Source organism: Triturus cristatus, chromosome 11 (genome assembly GCF_964204655.1).
Source record: "Triturus cristatus chromosome 11, aTriCri1.1, whole genome shotgun sequence".
NCBI classification, from domain to species: domain Eukaryota; kingdom Metazoa; phylum Chordata; class Amphibia; order Caudata; family Salamandridae; genus Triturus; species Triturus cristatus.
Window position 1 is genome coordinate 276,084,422 of NC_140594.1, and position 20,881 is coordinate 276,105,302.

Here is a 20,881-nt window from a genome sequence, read left to right on the forward strand (position 1 = left end):
AAGAACGGTGATGGATCAAACCCAGATCTGTTGACTGGGTGTGAGTGTTTGATTGGTTCTGATACTCCGTCCATCACCACCCCCTTTTGTACCGCTTTGTTCGCCATAAGTTGGCAGGGTATGCTCAGACGTGAGTCCCTTGCTCACTTTGCCACTGGATTCAAGCAAGCCTGGCTGAAGACGGCTGAAATGCCAGAAACCGGTCCTAGGAAGCTTGTTTCCGGTCCAGGGAAGGCATGGCTTGGCAGTTCGGGCTGGACTGTTCCCATGAGGCACAGGGTCAGACTGATTTGCATATGGCCATGTCTGAACTGGGGTGGCAGAGTGGGCTAAAGAACGGTGATGGATCAAACCCAGATCTGTTGACTGGGTGTGAGTGTTTGATTGGTTCTGATACTCCGTCCATCACCACCCCCTTTTGTACCGCTGGGCTCTCAGCAATATGCATTTATGGAGGTTGAGGCCTCGGATCTCAGTTTCCTTACTTCAGGAAACGCACACTTGAGAAGACTGTATAGGTCAGCTACACAGACTATGGAGGGAACAGATATAAGGGACTTATTCCAGTTATGCTTGGGGCACTGATCTGGTACCCCTTTTTCGGCTACAGAGGTGGAAGTTGACTCGAGAGGGTAGATACGTCATAGTATCTGGTTTGCTGGATGCCAGGGCACTTTGCTTGATAAATGTTTATGCCCCTAATGTGGATCATGCTGAATGTTATGCCATGTTGAGGAGGGCTGCTACTGACTATGTTGGTCCTGAGGTGATAGTCGCAGGGGGCTTAAACTGAGTTTGGGATGGTGTAATGGATCATTGTCCCCCCTCACCCCAGGGTAGATACGAAGCCAGTAATGACTAGGGTGCTCCCAGAGGTCATGCAGGGACATGAGCTCCAAGATGTGTGGGGGAAGCGCACCCACGAGGCAGCACCTACTCGTATTTCACTCCAGCGACAAAGACACACAGCCGTCTTGATTACTGCCTCAATGTCTGGAAAACTGCTCCAAAATGTTGTTACCTTCTCCTTCCTGGCTCGCCACACCTCCCCGACCATTCCCCTCTCTTGGTTTCCGACAAAACTAGTAGCGGGCCACCCAGAAACCCTCTTTGGTGGCAGAGGGTGGAAGACTTTGTGGATCCTGTCTTTGCACATACTGTTTTGGAGGTACTGGACCAATATTGTGAGGAAAATTGGGAGAGCACAAAACATTAGGGCCATGGAGTGGAATGTTATGAAAGTGGTCCTGCTGCGGGAATGTATGACGACGACATATGGGGTTAAAATGCTGCTCGCTCATATGTTGGATGTACAAGAAAAGAGACTGGGTGAACTGAAGAGTGTCTGGCTGCAGAGCTGAATCAGCTGGGGAACTGGAAGGACTCAAAAAGAACTGCTGGACACTTGGGACAGGCTAGATAGGTGTGCACGCTACCTATAGGCAGAGGCTCTATGCAGAGGGAGACATGGCTGGGAGGGTGATAGCTACACTTCCCTGTAATGAAATCCAGGGACACCTGTGGTCACTGTGCGTGATGCATGGGGCAGGGAGGAATGATCCCAGCAGGTTATTATGGAAGTCTTTGCGGATTATCTACAGGGAGCCTATGCAACACCAGATAATGACTCAAGCCAATGGGATAGTGTACCTGGCCGGTCCGCGGATGGCCCGTCTGGGGAGGACAGGGAACAGTTGGAAGCGTCCATCCCCAAGGAGGAAATTGTGGCGCCGATCCATGCATTTAAAACTTCTAAGGCTCTAGGAGGGCATGGCTTTCCTGCTGAGTTACATCAAAGGAGAGCAGGTTCCTTGGCGAATCGCTTGCTGGTAGTATAACAGGAAGCTTTTGAGAGGGGGCAGCTGCCGGACTCTAAGAGAGAAGCACTCATAGCTATTATACCTAAACCAGAAAAGATGTCAGAGAGATCCCCTCTTACCGCCCCCTCTCCATGCTAAACGTTAAGGTAAAAAAACAAATAGCAAGATTCCAGTGAACAGGTTGCTAGGCCACCTGCCATCCCTGGTCCATGAGGACCAGTGTGGTTTTATCCCCTGGAGAAATACCATATGTAAGATTTCTTTAGTCATGCATGTGCCAGAATTGAAAGACAATCCTTACACTCTAGGGCTGCGTAACATTGACCAGGCATTCAATTCCTTCTCGTGGGAATTCCTATGGCAGGTACTGTGAAAGATGTGCGTGGGGAGACGTTTCTCAAATGGGTGCAGTAGCTCTACCAGGGGCCCATGGCGAGAGTATGTGTTGGCAGGACAGTAGCACGTACTTTTTACCTTCATCGGGGGACCAGACAGGGTTGCCCGTTGTAGCCATTGCTATTTGCACTGGCGATGGAGCCACTAGCATTCAACATGCGCTCGCTATTGCATGGTGGGGGGTGACGACTGGGGAGACCAAACATGTGGTCTCTCTATAAGCAAGCGACGCGTTGATAAATTTGAGACAGTCGTGTACTCTGTCCCCATTATGCTGGCAACCCTTGTGTAATGTGGAGAGCTTGCGAGGTTTCAAGTAAATTGCACCAAGTCCAAACTGTTCTCACTGGGCACATTAAGAGTGATTCCACAACATACTCTCCCAACGCTGGGGCTACCAGCGTGAGATACCTCAGGATACGGATAGCGAGGGAGGTGGGGACATTTGAGCCACTGATCCCAGAGGTGCGAGAATGGGTGAGAGAGATGACTGAGTGGGCAGTGGCAGAAGAGAGCTGATGCTTTGCATGCTTGGACCGCGATGCTCACAGACCTGCTTGAGCCCTCCGGATGCTAGGCCCCCTTAGGATCATGATCTGTTTAGATCTAATGAGACTTTGTCCAATGCTTTCAAATAAGGGTGGGGGAGATCAGGTTTTGATTGGGTGACCATGCGCATATTCCTAGGGAGCATATACAAATGTGATACCAGAGATGGGTTGGTTGCCCCGAAAATATTTACTTTGCAAATCCCTTTAATTACACCTGTATTTCTGCCCCATTAATTGTCTTAGACTTATGTTGTGGTAGAGCAAAAGAGGTGTGGGGGCGCAGTGGGGGGCGGTTGGGGGGGGGGGGATTTCTGGGTTGCTATTAATGTTTAACAATTGGATTGTACTATTCTGTATTATATGCCAATAAAAAAGTATGCCAAAAAAACACAAGTCAAAAGAAAATGTCTGAACTGAGCCATCAACTGGTTTACAATGAGCAGCAGTCATCTTCAAAAGCAGTCCAGTGATTTCGAACTCTTACTCAAAGTGGGCTTAACAATTAGGGCACAGAAGCACAATGTAGGCCCAGAAGGGCTGGTTCAGTGGCACATTTTCAGGATAACAACCGATTATACACTTCTAATCATTTAAACTCATTGTGGAGAATTTTATCATATATTGATATTATTAAAATCTGGGTTTCATTGACACCCTGGCCTTATGCCTTCCAGAGGACTAGTTCATACCTTGGTTCCTCTAAATGTTGTGACACTGTTCAAGATCATTTATCAATTCATTTAGCTGCAGTATAGTAAACCAGACACATATAAATGCCTGGTAAAGAAACCTTCATTTAGTTGAAATATATGCTTCAACTACAAAAATGCACGATTCAAATTGCTACAAAGTTAAATTCCTCAAAAATGAAGACATGAAAAACATCTGCTTGATTGGTAAATTAGCCTGCTAACAGTGCCATAAAAATGTAATTGTTTTTATATAATGCATTCCTACCCATATATTTTTAATGTGTAACCCATTTGAGTGGTCATTTAGGAAACGCAACTAACCAAGCTTTAGACAGTCACTAACAATTGTACTTGCACAACAGGTTGGCTTAGCTCGAGACACACTACAACTTTTCTACATACTGTGATCGTCGGAGGCCAGCTAATTCTCATTAAAGACTGTCTCTTTGCTTCCGGATCTTTGTATGATCTAAGTAAAGCCATAGTCCAAGGACTTCATCTGTGAAGCCGCTAAAGTAGTTTCTAACAACAAAGTTTATTAATGAACATCTGACCAGATAGCAAACAAATGATGAGGAATGTCTCAAATGAAGTACATGTTTATGAAATCCCTCTACTATAAACTCAATTTGCAAACCACAAATGCAGAACACTGAGAATCCCCACATTAATTCTAGTGACGAGGAAAGAAAGGGCTTGTCGTAAGACATGTCTTGCATTCAGAAAAACAGGTATAAATATTTATGAAGAGGGCCTCTAACAGGGTGGTACCAAGAAACAGTAAGAAAGACAATGGGGTAGATTTGGGTCCCGCCATCCAGTCACCTCAGAAGAGAAGGCCTACATCACCACATGCAATGAAGGTCTATAGGCATGATGAAGTGCTGTGCAGCTTGTCTCAACAAACATGCAGGTTGCATAGTCACAACATACATGAACTAAAGAACATGCATACGGATTTAGAGATATTTCGTCCACCACAGGCATTGTGTCAATTGTCACCTGGGAAGCCCAGCTTTCGATGTGTAGGTTTATTAAAGAAATAACAGGAATTAACACATTTATGGCTGTGTTATATGAGCATCAAGGACAGCTTCTAGGGCATGAGAATAATGTTGCCAGAAAAGCGCTTACATTTGAGACAAATATTAAATGAGCAACACGTGGTTATATCAAAGGTGCATTGCCTGGGCAGCATGTCGTTCGTAACTAGGTCACCTACCTGGGAAGTATATTTAGAAAAAACTACTAGAAGTGCGTGTCAGTCTATCAGTAGGGCTAACGTAAGAAAACCATGGTACTATATGGAAAGAGGATTGTCCTGAAAATATTTCAGCACATATTTGACAGAGGATTAACATGGAAATGTTGTGGAATATAGGAGAAAATCCAAAAAGCGTGGTAATGTATTGCGAGGCAAATCTGAGGAAAGCATGATAACATATTGAAAAGCACACTAGCTGGATAGCATACCAGTCTATTGAGTTCTGGATTACCTACAAAGAGGGATAGTGTGCGGAGGGATCTGCCTCTTTGGCAGTACAGTAATGTATAGGGTGGTGTGTTACATAGGCAGCTTAGTAGAATAGAGTCAGAGTGTAATCCATATAGAATACTGGGGTATCTTTCGTAGATAAACTTGAATTGTCATTGGCAGCTCCATTTCCTAGACCTCTTATAAGTTCTGGAAAGCCTGCCAGGATGAAAGACAAGAAAGAACAAAAAGAGCAGCTCAGAAGTCACATGACTTCCCTAAGCCTTGGAAAAGGCCTAGGCCTGTGTGCCACTAAACGGCAAAGCATGTGTTGGCTGATAAGGAGATGTTTGATGAAACATCACTGAAGAACTGTATCATAAAAAAGAAGACCGTAAATTTAAGAAGAATGGAATGTACACCAGCACTCTGTAAAAATTAGACCTGTAGCTATGAAAGACATTTGAACTGTATTTGTATTTTATATTGATTAAGTTAATGGGACCATATTCTTCATACGTTTTATGATTAAATCCGGCAAAGGGGGGCGGGTTTACCCATTAACTGGCATATGAACCAATTTCAAATAGAGGTACTAAGGGCAGTAAGAAGAAGAAAGAATCCCCGGACAACTTAGCTTAGTTGTACAGTATGGGGAGGAATGTTACCTGCACAGAATATTAGCATATTTTGAGGCGATACCTAGACAGGGGTGGATAGAGAGGCGAGTTACCAGGGCTGGAGGGCAATACCTGAACATCAAAGCAGTGCATTGAGACCTATGCTACCTGGGCAGTATAGTCATGTATTAGAAGGTGTGTTATATTAACAGCATTACCATGCATTGGAAGAGGTTAATGCAACAGTAAGGCAGTGTCTAGTGGTGTACCGCCTGCACAGTATAGTAATATGTTGATAGGTATGTAACCTGGACTGTATAATCCTATGGAAAGGGTATGACCTGGACCACAGAGTAGTGTATCAAGAGCGGATACGTAGACAGGACAGTTTAAGAGGTGTGTTACCTGGACTACGTGTGTCCCTTTAGCACACAAGTTGTGTAGGGACAGGTCTTTTACCTAGATACCATAATAGTACGAGGGAAAACATGTTACCTGGATAGCATGGCTGTGTAGGTATCACTGGCTTGATCACGCTCCTTATTCTTCCTCACTGCTGGAGAGATCTCCTTCCTCACCTTCACCAAATCATCCACCGACAGGAAGTAAAGTTTGATGTAACTTCGCTTCAGTCCTACAAGGTGGTTTGGCTGCCAACAAACAAGTAACAAACATGAAAGGCAGGACAGGTGCACAGAATTTTAAAAAGGGAATGAGGTGGATGTTTCAAAGACAAAGAAGAAAAACGCAGGAAAAGATACCCTTAAAAATAGGGGGAGGTGGGGGAGGTGGAACTTTAACTGCATTACCAGACATTTGATCTTTCAAAACCCTCGACAATTTGTAGGATGCAACCTCAAGGTTTCAGGAGGGCTCCATACAGGAAACAAAAGTAAAGATATGTATGGTATAGAGGTTTACAATGTCTCTGTGCTCATTGATGTTTGCTTCACGTAAATAATTCTGAACTACTATGTATGAAGTAGCTTACCCTTTAGGCAACTTGACAAAGGACATTAGATGGGTCAGACTATACTATAATCTAAAGACTGCACCCTGATCAACAATCCGAGTAAACATCAAGCACCAGGGATAAGAAAGCATATGCCAGAGGCCAAATTAAACTTCCACAGGGATTTGGATGAACTTTGATATTTTTAGAGCCATTAAGGAGAAACCTGGTCGACCACCAAACGGACAAATAAAAAAACAGAAAGGGTGAGGAGACGAATGTCTGCAATAGGTATAACCACTGGCAATCACTTGGGGTACCATTCCAACCCATCGTTCTTTTTTGCGCACAGTGCCACCTCAGATCAGACCCAGCCATATTAAAATCAGTGTTGGTCCTGGTCCAATAGGAACAGTCCAGTCCAAACTGCCAAAGCCTTTGTCTAGAGTGGCACAGTGGATGAAAAACTATGGGTTGGAATGCTACCCTGAGTGACTGGTAGCAGTTACACTATTTGCAAGCATTTCGTCCATCAGCTTTTGTGCTATCGGTCCTCTGAACATTCAGGTTATGGTCTCTGAAGAATCAACGTACTCCTTCAAAGCTGTGCAGATGTTGCCTTGGGTGAACTCTTTGTCTGGAGCACGAGGACAGATTTCAGGAAACCCTCCAGTGTACTTTTCATTCAAAGAAGAATGTTTTATGCCTGCATAGGACATGAGACATTCCCATAAGAGTAGGCAGAGGAATATTTACTAATAGAGGTTTAAGTCATCCAACCAGAACTGTTGGTGAAAACAAAAGACTTCTGCCTGTGAAACCTGACCAACACTCCTGATTTATCAGTTTTGGAGCAACCAAGCAACATATGCCGTCACTTTTGGAAAAAGTACAATACCTTTGGTCTACGTTTATTAGGGATGCCTTTCGCAAGTTCTGAGACTTATCATGAATGTCCATTATCTTCTTGTAGGCTTTTCTTTTAAAGCTAAGTGACAAATGGCCTGTGGCAGATGCCGTGAATAGCAGAAAACATTTTTTATGATGTGGCACAAACAACACAAAGCTTATTCCAAAAAAAAAAAAGAAAAGAAAAAGAATCATTTAATAATCAGGGAAATAGTGGGCATATCTAAAAAGGAAGTTTGGCACCAGTGTGAAACAGGAAGCATCAAAAGGCATCCTACTTTATCTAGTAAAAGGCAGACAACTGAAGTGTGTGTTTTACAATTGTGAACAGGTTTGGAAGACATGGCAGAAATCATTTGTAGACTCCAATAGCATTGGCTTTCTCTATCCTGACAACATGAGAGTCAAGGCGTACAAGTCTATACTTCTTTAGGTGGTTGAAGCGCACTTAAGGGACTAACAGATAAATAGAGAGGCTTGTATAGCTCGAAAGTGTTGCATAGACAGATAGGTAGCTAGTGTTACATAGATAAGTAGATACAGTTGCACAGATAGTGTTGCATAGAGAGATAGTGTTGCATATATTAGAGCAGAAAATGCAGAGTTGTAAAGAAAAACACAAAAGGTTGGACAGATAAGACTGGTAAGTACACAGCCAGTCAGGTAGCTAGGAAGACTGACCGGTAGATAGGAGTGAAGAGACAACAGACAAACAGATAGATACATAGATACACAGACAGACACACAGTCAGACAGAATAAATGGCACAGCTTTAATTAGTATTAGAACAGTTAAATGTTTACATAGGCATAACACAGAAGTGTATTGAAGGCAAACAAGAAAGTCATACCAGCAGGTCATACAAGCTGAACTGGATTACAAGTATAACTGTAGTCCTCAATTAAAATACATACCAGCATGACAAACAGATATGCAGTTATAAGTGAACATAATTGCGAGCATACTAAAAAGAGGATAACTTTATAAAGAATGGTTTCAAGTGGGCACAATCTGGTATGCTGCGAAACAGAAATAGTCAGATAAACAAAGGCAACTCCAAAGTAACACAGCAGCATAACGAGAAAAAGGAACTGATAAAGGTGGATATATGACTGTGCTCACATCAAAAGCAGCATAAAGAGCGGGTTGAAAGTGTCCTGCTATCCTAGCACGCTTTTAATGCGAAAGAAACACTTCGGGTCCGATTAAGATCTCGTTCGGAAGGGCTCCGAACCGGATTCGCTAAAAGCAAATCTGATTTGGAGCCTCGGTTTCCGACCGAATCGTCCACCCTGTCCGAACGACCAAGTATGATGCGAATAAGCTGTCCGTGTCGACCTAATCGGTTCCGAACCTGAAACAGTCAGTCCGAGTCGTTCGAAGACGAATCGTGTTACTCAATGGGGTCGTATTCCGAACGAACGAGTATGATGCACAGCCGTACCAACGTGGTTTTGCCAGAACGAAACGGCTGTGGGAATCTGACTTCGGGGGGCCGTGGCAGGCCACTCTTCACCCTGGGCCCACCGAATCGGTCCCGTAGTACAGTGTTGTGGGCACAAAGAGGTGCACACTTTTCCCCACCCACCCAAATTTGCAATGCGAGCCTGTGTTCGTGTGCAGTACACAGGCTCCCATTGAATTTAATGTGAGTCCGAGCGAACCAAGTCCGTCAGCATACAGATGTATCGTAATCGGTCATTGGGACTCCCGGAGTGCAATTCGTATGGAAAGTTTTCCGGAACCGACTCGTCCGGAAGGCTTTTCCAACAAGATTGTTATCGGCCCCTAAGAAATAATAAACTAAAAACAATGGCAATGACTGGGATTTACTTCAAATATATATATATATATATATATATATATATATATATATATATATATATATAAACATTTTCAGTAAAATCAGATGATCTTGGCTAACACCAGACCTAAAAACAAAACGTTAACCAAAGACAGAAAAAGGTAATCAACTTAACTATTTGAACACTACAGCTAGGACAACACACTCCCTATCTAGGTAGAGAAATGTCCATGGTGCCTGTAATGGCAGAAGAATAAAATCGCAGTGCAGCCTCGGTCTTTAGAGACTGTAAGTAAAAGGACTTCTGACTAATAAGCACCAAAATTGTTGTCAAAAAGGTTATAAACAATGAAATTGGCATTGTTAACCAAAGCAACAGCACTCCGGGTCAAACTCAGAATGGTGACGGTTGAGTCAGTACTTTCACAATTCACATCCATGATCTCTAGGTCTCTGAAGAGGCGCTCAGCACACAGTGCTATATAACCTCCACAGGATTTAATCCTTAAACATCAAGACTCCCTATGTAGGCAGTCTGAATATTCCTGCAGACAGACAGCGCCGTCACATGAACAGGCAGGCAGAGTATCAAGGGAAAAAACAAACATCCACAGCACACAAACTCAAAGGCCTAACATGCAAGTTTTTGAAATGGTTAGATCTTTCATTTTATGTGGTTAAGGGGGAAAGAAACACTTAAAAGAGGGAATGGGGGAGGGGCAGAGCCAGAGAGAGAAAATAATAGATGATAGAATAAACAAGGACACTGCTCACCAGGTCAAGGTCTTCCTTAGGAACAGTTTCCAGTTTTGCTATTTTTCCTTGAAACTTTTTTGAGAGAAAGGATGTAACCTCCCGCTCACAGTACTGTTAGGTGAGAGAGAAAAAACATTTGAGACAAGCAATCCTGTACAGCCACACAGAGGCTCAACCCACAGATATAAGGACATGTACTCTCAAGGGCGAGAACTACAGAAAATGGGCAAAAGGGCTTCCCAACGCACAGTCTCAGCACAGAGACTTCTGTCCTCCTCAGCTATGTGCCTCTCCCTGATCCACAGTCAATATACAGTTATAAGGAACCACCCCATCCAAAGCAGCACAGAAGCAAGTCACCTACTTTAGCACCCAACCTATACGAATGGCTACTGACTGCATTACAACCCTAACTTGCTGGACTATTACCTGCCCCCCCCCCCCCCCAAAGTTTCACACAGGAGGCAATAGCAAGCAACAATTGGTCTCTGCACAGATACCTGTATCCAATTCCTGTCCTCCGCCACCTAACAGAGGTTGGGTTCAATTAACAGATAGTTCTGGCATAGGTGCCTGTATCCAACTCCTTATAAGAGCAGAGTAACGTGGGTCTAAAAACCCTGAAGCTTTGTGAGAGGTTTCACTGTCACCCTCCCACCAAGGCTTTATAACAGGAAACAGCATGTATTTTTACCCCAAATGTCAGAGTTGAGTATAGAAGCATACATCTAACTCACAAGTCATAAGAGAAGGAGGCAAGAATGCACAACCACGCAAAGGCTCAGAGCAGAAGAAAGTAATGGTTAATCCAAACATTGCGGTGTGCCACACATGTCAGAATAGTAGCCCACAAATCAGAATGATTAAAGCATCCCCTCTTAAAAGAGAAACCCTAGGACATTTTAACAAACCTTTTTGGTAGCAATGTAGAAGTATGGTTTATAGGGCAGCGCCACCTTGGGAGAGAAAGAGAGATTCCATAAAAATGCAGATCGGCAAGAACTGTCACGCATTGTAATCAAGACTCGACATATGCACAGCCTGGTTCCCACACTGACCAGCCCTTCGTCCATGACTAAACAGGTCAATAGTTAAGTAAGGTCCATCAGCTTGACACTTTCCTACTTCATTAAAATCTCGTCAAACTACTTTCCCTGCTTCGCCCTAAACATTTGAACATCTTCTTCCAGCGCTACAGCCACCTCTGTGGTTCTCGCCTATGCGTAACACATTTCAAACAGATCTAACATTCTGGTTACTTTGTATAAAGGCTTGAAAACGAGTTGCATCATCCAGCAGCCAGAGATAGAACCACCACTTCTGGGTACAGCTTCAAACACCAATGCCTTCCAAGGACGAGGCCAGGACCTTGCTCTCCACTGCCAGCCAATGCCTGCACCGGCTGACTAAGGCTCAGAGCACTGAGAGTAATGCACGGTTCCTCACACCACTGGGTGCTACATGGCCAGAGGTGCAAGGGTCTCCATTCTAGACTGCGCCCCTTTGTCGTACTGACTCTTTGGCTTCTGGAGGTTTAAGCATATTAACTACTCCATGACAAGACAGCCTGGGTTGAAGGGAGGTACTTCTGGGTAATCGTCTTCAACTTTTGAAACATTTATCAGCTGCTCTTTATTCTTTGGGAGTTAAAATTTGTCTCTCAAGGCAATTAAGACTGATTTTTTTTTCCCCCACTATTAATTTGGTGAGTCCTAGCGCAAAGGTCCTTGAAGCATATATTCATTCATTCATTCATTCATTCAATTATCCAAGAAGGGAGTCTGTAGTTGCTGTCTGAATAGGTCTGAAGCAGTGAGCTCATGGATTTATTTTGACTAAGATGCTCTGAGCTCAAACTCTCCCAAAACTATTTCCAATGACATCGTGCCCTCCTGCTGTACTTGGACTCCCTACCCCTCTGAACTGACTCCCCAATCCATGCATCAAATCGCAGGCGTCACCTTGAACCTGCTGCCATCCTCTTGGATAAAGTAATAGTCGACAGCGCTGACAAGTCGCTTGTCTTCATCCAAAATCTCAGTCTAAAAGAAAATCAGAAAGATGCATTAAGAACAAAATCCAGATGGCAAAGCTTCAAAACATTTTAAAAACTAACACAAAACACTGCAACCATAGGATGAAAATGTATGTCCCAAATATGCATTAAACAACAGAAGTTCACCTAACCTTACCTACATCGAGTAACTTAACCAGGAAGAATAGAAAGGTCTGGGCACTTACAGGCACATTATACACTTTATAAACGTCAGTCGAAGACCAGGTTAGAGTGCGGTACATAACATTAATGTAATATAATAAATGAGGTCGAGTGTGTCTTTCGTGCTGGTAGGTGGATTATGCGGCCTGCTCTAGAATCTAATGGCCAGATGTACGACCGTTTTTGCACTTGCAAATTACCACCCTCTTCAAGAGGGTGGTAATGCACTCACAAAATTTGCAAAAGCAGGGGAAAATATTTTTTAAGGTTAGGCAGTGGTCCCAGGGACAACTACCTGCCCTTAAAAAATTAAACGAAAGCATTAAATTTTTTGATTTTTTAAATGCATCCCCTTTTCCTTTAAGGAAAACAGACTGCATTAAAAAAAAACTGCTTTATTTAAAAGCAGTCCCAGACATGGTGGTCTGCTGAGCCCAGCAGGCCACCATACCTGGGAGAGCCTGCCATTCCCAATGGGGTCGCAAATTGCGAGAGGCTCATTAATATTCATGAGCCTCTTAATTTGCTTCGCACACAGTGTGAAAGACACTGTTGTACATAGGAAATAGCGCCTCGCAAATTGCGAGTCGCAAAAAACTCGCAATTTGTGAAGCGCTATTTTCTTGGTTGTACGTCTGGCCCTAGGTGCCATAAGTTACTTTTATGGTATAGAAAATTACAATTAAATATACGAAAATTAATTTACTGCCCTATCCCTCTGAGATAAGCAGAGTCTATCTAGGCTGTGTCCCTACATGCTGGGGCACTTAGCTAGTGCATGTTTTCCAACCCTGTACAACAGAGGAAGGACAAGAGCCCTCAGAAACGCCATATCTGTGCACATCAGTGTCCTATTTGACTTTGGAGGTCCAGGAAACTAGAAGATCCATAAGATAACCATGTCAACAATAAAGGCTAAATCCTATTAATAGTGCGTGAAACCATGACATTGTACCTGGCTGAGTGTGCAGTCTGATGCAACCGAGCTCAAAGCACCTAATGAATCCCGGAGTGAGGTTGCAGCAGAGCCCTGTCACTATAGTAATGACCCACCAAGTGCCACTCACTTACAGCTCGCAGAAGTCTGGTGGCTGTGGGTCATAGACACTCCTTTCTATATCAGACTATGACTTAAGACGAGGGGGTCCCCTAGAATAAATGCGCAATGGTTGTAGCCAGCCTAGTGTTGTCAACCCATCAGGTACCCAAGCACCCACTCCCCTTCTCCTGTATTCAAATGCTACATTCACACCCTCCTCACTGGTCTTCTCATATGCCCCACATATTTCCCCTCAAACTTTCTATCTCTTGTTTGCTCCTACTTTCATCAGCGTCTGGAAGAGTTGCAAGCTAAAAGGTGACATGAGTCACTATACAAAAAAAAAAAAACCTACACTGTTATTTTGACTTCTATTTGTATTACGATTACCAGATGACTTCTTGTCATTAGGAAACCCTTCCAGCCCTGGACTTTGTTTTACATATCATGGTTTCTAGATATTTTAACCAAATTGCATTACTTACAGTGTACTGGAATACAACTGCCCAAATGCAATAGCTTGCTAAAGGACAGTCTAGTGCCGGAAAATGGTGTCACTAATGATGCATTGTGGTGTGGTGGTTTTTAAAGCGGTATGTCTTCAACTCTTTCCTACATTTGAGCAGCCTTGGTGTGGTCCTTATAGATACAGGGATGTTGTTCTAGGTCCTAGATAAATAAATAGAAAGTCCTGATGCCTTGCTTTTTCATTTTTACAATTCTTCGTCTACATTCGGATGGTGACATTGCTGTGTGTATGCCAAGTGCCAGAGATGGTGTGCTTGTTTGCAAAACAAGCAGGGATCCTGGTCCTGATGACTTTGTAAATGATGCAGCTGGCTTTGAAGACGGTGCAGGCAGGCAAGTGGGGCCCATGGAGTTCAATCAGTATGTGAGTGATGTGATCATATTTCTTCTAGTCTTGGATGAGATGTGCTGACAGGCCATGGAGCAGGGTGTTACCACAAACCTCATGCAAGAACATGAGGGCCTGACAGCAGTTCTGAAGTCACTTTCTGGAAGACGTGGTTTCGCTTTTTTTAGAAGAGATAGTTTGTACCAAGTTGCCTTTGTTTGACAATGTATTCATAAAGGGAGAGGCTGGAGCCCAAGATGAATCCAAGTGTCTTGGTATTCGGTGAAAGTTGGTATTTGAGGCTGTCAAAGTTCAGGTTATTAATCCAGGTTTATACTATTTTTGCTTGTCGTCATAGCAAATTATAGTAACTCTACCTTGGTTGTGTTGAGTTGAAGTAGGCCATGGACATCCAGGTCTGAATGAGGCGCAGGCAATGGTTGAGGAGTTGGATGTCTTGCGGAAAGGAGAGATTCAGGTAGAGTTGTGTATCGTTGGCACATTGGTGAATCTGGATGCGGTTATCTGTGAGTAGAGCCACAAGAGGCTCCAAGGAGGAATGTTTTTGGGCCTGTAGATACCCATATGAACAAAATGGTGTTTATTGTAAAGGCATGAGAACCAGTGAAGGACCCTGCCAGTGAATCCCATTCAAGGCTCCAGCATATGGATGAGGGTTGGATGACTGGCTAAATCGAGGTGGCTGAGAGGTCCAGCAACATCAGAAAGCCTCTGTAATCTGGTAGGAGGAGTCTGCGATGAATAAGGTAGCAGTGTCTGTGCTGCATTCTAGAATGTTGCTTTGTATGATGAGGTTTCCTTGGGTTCTTAGGTGTACTGTGAGATCATTCGCCCTGTGGACGAACACATTCTAGGTGTTATTTATCTTCAAACTGTGGTCTATGCAGCTGTATTGATTTTCAATTGCAGGTCAAAAATCAATTCAACCACCTTCCTGCAGATTAAATGAACCTGCTACAAGTATAAAAACCACGGGCTGTACTTAAACACTACATATATATTCTAGTTATGAACTACCAACTACTGGCTCCTTGCCCCGTATAAAAGAGATATTTTCCTTGTGATCTCGAGGAGTACTTTCTGCTTCCCAATATAGACTACTGCTCCAGAACAGGTGTGGATCTTTATAATAATAGTTGAGACTAACACCTACTATTAACAAAGTTATTTATATGACCAAAGTCATTATGCCAATTCTTTGGACAATCATCTTAACCTCAACTTGGATAAATTGAGTAACTGCGTTCAACACTTGAAGTTCTTTTAAAAAAAATATTATATTATCAAAACACGTGCAGAATATATCTTGGCACTCCATCAATCACATGACCAATATGGCAGCCTCATCCTTTTTTGGGGGTAATTAATATCAATTTTCCACACCAGACTATGAGACCATGTGCTTAGAATTATATTTAGGAATTATGGGACATATGTAGGTAGGCTGTGTTTTGCGATTCTCTAATTGCAATTTTTAGGGAATCGCAATTAGAGAATAGCAAAACGCTATGTAGGTAGGATTAGCAATTTTGTTTGCGAATCCCACCTATTCCTTATTTGCGATTCTCTAATTGAGAATCGCAAATAAGGAATACCTTGCCATTCATTCCTATGGGCTAAAAGGCCCATAGGAATGATTAGGAAGACATTCTCAATTTGCGATTCTCAATTAGAGAATCGCAAATTGAGAATGCAATTTCAAGGTTGCAAGGGTGTCAACATGACAACCTTTTGCACCCCTGTAATGAGCATGGGTGCACATGTGGCGCACATACATGCCCTAAGGGCATGTATGTGTGCCACATGGCACTTTGAATAATGCAAAAAACTGCATTATTGAAAGTAATCGCAAATTACCATCAACCTGAAGTTGGTGGTAATTTGCGATTCCTTAAGCCAAAATAGCACAACTTGGGTGCTTTCTACATTGCATTTAAGGAATCGCTATTTGGGATTCCTTAAATGCATTTGCAAAATAAGGAATCGCAAATTTTGCGATTCCTTATTTTGCATGCAGATTTGCCTTCCTACATCCCACTTAGCAAAATTGCGATCGCAAACGCCGAAATTCGGCGAATTTCGGCGTTTGCGATCGCAATTTTGCTTTCTACATATGGCCCTATATTTTTATACCTCACGATAGTTTTATCAAATATTTTCATTTTTTTATGAAGATGTTCTATTTTATGTCTAGGCTCTTATCGTGGACCCATGCTCTTGAAAATGCACGGCTAAAGAGATTCTTTCATAAATCAAGGCAATCCACATTTTCCTCCCCTTACTAGCAAGTCTCGATATTACTTTTAACCTTTAAAAACGTTTTACCAATGCCTTCTTTTTCTTGTTCCTTTTCCTTACTCCAGTCATACATGAACTAACATTTTGGGAATAGTCGCTCTGATTTGTTCATCAATTTACCACATAGTGGATTCAATATTGCAATACTACGTACTCTTCAAGGGATTACCTTGTAAATTATCTTTTTATGTTTTTGCTCAAATCAAATGTGAATCTCAGACTCACAAATAAATACTAACAGTCCTTTAATAATATGGCATGGACTTTGTGGGCCATATTACCACACCACAAAGAAGATACTGATTACAGACTAGCACTACTTTGAGGTTACCGCTACTGTCCTTACATTTCTACTGGTGCATGCATCTTCGCTTTGTGTCAAATGCCTGGATAGAATTGAACTCATGATCTGTAGATTACAGCAGTGTCAAAGGAGAACGCTTAACTCACTGGGCCATCTTGATGAGAAAGGAGTTGCATCGGGGGCATGGCCCTCCAAAATGCTAATTGAAGCTGGGTGGGTATTTACAAACTTGTCTCATTGGCCTTTCTTTTCTAGAAATACATGTAAAGTTGCCCGTAAATAGGAAGCGTGGCCAATTTTCCAGGATGAGCAAGGATAAGCAATAAATAACACCTGCTTTTCATATAGCTGTATCTGAAGAAACAAATAGGTTTCCTGTGGTGGGAAAAGTAGGGTGTGATTGCACAGTTTTTACAGTTGCAGAAATGTACACCTGGTACATATATGCAAGAGACATGTATGATTCTTGGGATTCACAAAGTAGTACTCGTGGTGAACTTGCAACTGGAACAGGTTCGAAACAGCAATCCTGGAGAAAAAAAATCTGGAAACCTCAAATTTGCTCAGAACATAGGCACACATCAATGCAAGTTGATTTACAAGCTTTTTCTTGAAATTGGACCCCTAGTAGTTCTATAAATTCCTTAACAGCGTTCACAAGGCATGTAAAATTACTCTTCACCTAGTTTCTCCATTGTGGTCAACAGGTTTGTAATTTTATTCTTAATTTAATTTTCTTCACAAATAACTCCAAGATTACTTCCGAAACTATACATCAATAGTACACCAAATCTCAAATTGTATACATGCAGGATTTCCACCAGGTGCAGCGTTATAAATAAATGTGCATTAGTGAGTTTATTTTTTCCCTCCACAAGAAAAATTGGCCAGGTCAATTCAAATTTTACAAAAATGCTTCATACCCATTCATAAGAATTCAAGCTAAAAATGCACACACTCTCAGGCTCAGTACAATACAGAAAAGTGCTACAACTGTCACAGAACCCACGGCGTTGCTACAGAGGTAGGAACTAATACCCATCGCACGCCACTATCAACCCTTTTCATACCGGATGCATGTTGAGCAGCCAGCCAGTCTTGTCTCCTGGTTCCTTGATGCGTTCAAATCCATACTGAGCATCCATGCGGTCGGTCCATTGACTGCGCTCCAGGCGCTTGGCAGCAGAGGTTGCAGAGGCATCATCACTAAAATACCAAACATGAAAAGCAGCATCTTACATTACTATGTACAAGCACCTGCTCAGATTTAGAAGACTAGGAGGAATGTTTCGTATCTTATTCCAAAACCCAGGAGCACCTGATAAACTTCATCCCATCTCGGTTATACTCCAAAGTCCCTGCTACACTTTTAAATAGTATTTGATATAGCCCTGAATACTGCATTTCTGCTGCTTTTTTTGCTATACATAACATATGTTACTATTTTACCCATTATATTGGTAGTTAGTTTAGCAACTTTGGAAGGATCAAACAGGCTTTCTGGGATTCAAACGGATGACCTGCAGACTGCCATATGTTTCAGAAGCGATCCCACCAACACTCTGGTTGAACTGCATCCTATACACATCCTTCTGCCCTATCCAGTACTCAGCAGCCTCTGGCTTGGTTCCCACTTCAGAAACATACACGAATACACTAAAGGCGGTTAGTAATGATGCCGCCGCATTTGGTAGTTTTCCAGAGTCCCAAAGCGTAACACTCATTTGAACAACTATTGTGTACTTAAACATTTTCTTCGGTCTAGATTGTTATACTTGCTTTATAGTTAACGGGCACTGGGATTACTCAGTAGTACTACTTGCATAGTGGCGACAAACGTCTACTTCTTAGTTAAAAATTGTTTTAAGTGGGAGTCTGCATGCTAGATATGTCATTAGAACGCGAAAGATATAAACATATATGCAAGTGTACAAAGAGGAGATGTTAAAATGTCTACCAACAAAAAATATATACGTTATCACAGAAAGTATGGGAAATAGTAGAATGATGTAAATGCACTGGTAAAGTATTTACTGCTTGGACATCCTGGGAACGGCGGAGTGAAAAAATGTAATTCTCATGGTCAACGGATATGCCCAGACTGCGATACTTGCTGCTCAAACACATCAGATTTTTGCTTGAGTGAGAAAATCTACGATTCGGGTTTTGCAAGTACTAAGCAGTCACAACACCTAGGTATATGGAAATTATTATGGCTTAGATACATGTGTATCCACAGAAGGACACCATCCAGGAGTGGAAGAAGCACTTTCCAAGCCTTTCTGGACCAGGCTGTACACCAAACATGCCCTTGGGTTTTAGCACCATCTTGGGAACTTGCATCTCTCATATAAGCAGAACACCGACTAGACAGATTCCCCACTACTCGAATAATCAATCCCTTTTCAAGCTGTTTTGTTCACCTTCAATCCTCAGCACTCACAGTGGGGTAAATTTGTAATAAGGGGACGAACAGAGACACAGCCAAGAGCTGATGGCGTGGACAAGAGCGATATATAAAAGTGTGAGGAGAGCCAAAAGGGGTAGAGCGTAGGGTAACTGCAGCTTCTTCACATCTCAGCACTGTCTATTTTCTCGCCAGTCTAAACACAGCAGATTAGCAGAACACGAACAGAACTGCACCCCTCGGAGCTGGCCCCTTCACCTGGCCATAACATTTATGGTTATATCTCAGGCTCAGAGAGCTCTAGTGAGAAGTGCTGCAAAGATAGAAGCATACAAGGCCTGTAAGGGGCCATGATAATCTGCTGGCAGTGACAGTAGTCCATATTTACAGTCTGTATTTACAATGGGAAAAGTTCAATATGATCCACAACTAGTTGAGCCCTTACCAGGATATGCGTTACCAGTGAACTCGAGACAAGAAGGTGGTGCGCCCCCATCGCCTCGCTTTAAACACGGGGTAGAAAGTGCATGTAAAATTTCTAAAATTCAGTACGCTGGCCATCCAGTCCTGTGTTTCACCCGTAACACCTGGAATCTGGTCTGGTTAAGGAAGCATCTGTGCCCACCGGGGTTGATGTTTGCGTATCAGTGTATAACCTAACTGGGCCTCCCCTTTGAATGTAGTAAACCAGAAGATGAACGTTACTAGAGTGTAAGCGGATCTGGATTCCGAGGTTGTCCAAGCATCACTGTCCATCTTCTGTGTATAGATACTTGACAATATGAATATTAAACATTTTGGTTGAGGCAGGAACTCAACAGGGCTTCACAGACCTCCACTCTTCGTTTATCTCCCTCACAAGCCAGAGTTCAGACCAGTCACCAAAGACTTCAAATGATAGAAAGAGGGTAGTGTTTGAAAACGAGACAATTTGCATGGTGGGATGGTCAAATCATTGTTGTTAGCAATGCTAAATGTTAAAGTGTCAGAATAGAACTGTTGTCATGGTTTCTAAATTAGACACTGGGTGTTACAGCTATCGTCGACAGGAGTTCTGTAAGGGAGACTAAAGGTACACTGTTATGCGTGACCCAGTAAATATTTCACATTGCATGCAAATTTACATCACAAGGAAGCTACAATACATGTGGGGAATCTATCTCGCAGTCACACAAGCATTCTTGTTATGCTACTTTGCATGTAATGTGAAATATTGGGTGTCACATCCAATAGTTAAACAAGACGTTTCAAGATCACTGCACCAATTTGATAAAGCTTTACATGGCAAGAGAGTTTTGAGTCATGGTATCTCGAATATATATCAGGTTTTGATTGTATAGCCCATAAGGTACACATGGTCATACCAAAGCATTGTGAAAAGGAACATAGTTTGTTTGATTATGCAGACAGGAATGTATATTCATGTGACAAATTATGTCCATGAATGTCACTGTAGATGCTTTTTGGAATATAGTCATCTCTCGATGTGCCAAGACAGACTTTCAGACTGCCACGCTGCAGATTTTTAGGCGTCCATAGAGAAGCATATAGCTTAAATTTAGTTTTATACACTGCTTCATTGCAAAACAATGCATGCCCTCGGACATCGGACTAGCATACCTAAACGGCCGCCTCCCCTGCCACGCACCCAAGAGACACGACCGCCTCCCCTTTCACGCACCCAAGAGACACCTCCAATCAGCTGACCTCTCTCTGGCCAGAATCCCACACATCTACAAGACCAGAACGGGAGGAAAGTTCGTC

The 20,881-nt window shown here is 42.8% G+C and overlaps 1 protein-coding gene across 1 annotated transcript in view; it reads right to left on the reverse strand.

The window, feature by feature from the left end:
* The window catches only part of POLE (DNA polymerase epsilon, catalytic subunit), a 241,781-nt gene that overhangs the window by 208,279 nt on the left and 12,621 nt on the right, over positions 1-20,881 (reverse strand). Inside the window, exons 2-6 of the mRNA XM_085636412.1 lie at positions 17,781-17,916; positions 11,936-12,016; positions 10,886-10,930; positions 9,993-10,085; positions 6,049-6,203 (exon numbers count right to left, since the gene is read on the reverse strand). Coding sequence (XP_085492538.1) covers positions 6,049-6,203; positions 9,993-10,085; positions 10,886-10,930; positions 11,936-12,016; positions 17,781-17,916 — 510 coding nt within the window. The remainder of the gene's footprint in view (positions 1-6,048; positions 6,204-9,992; positions 10,086-10,885; positions 10,931-11,935; positions 12,017-17,780; positions 17,917-20,881) is intronic.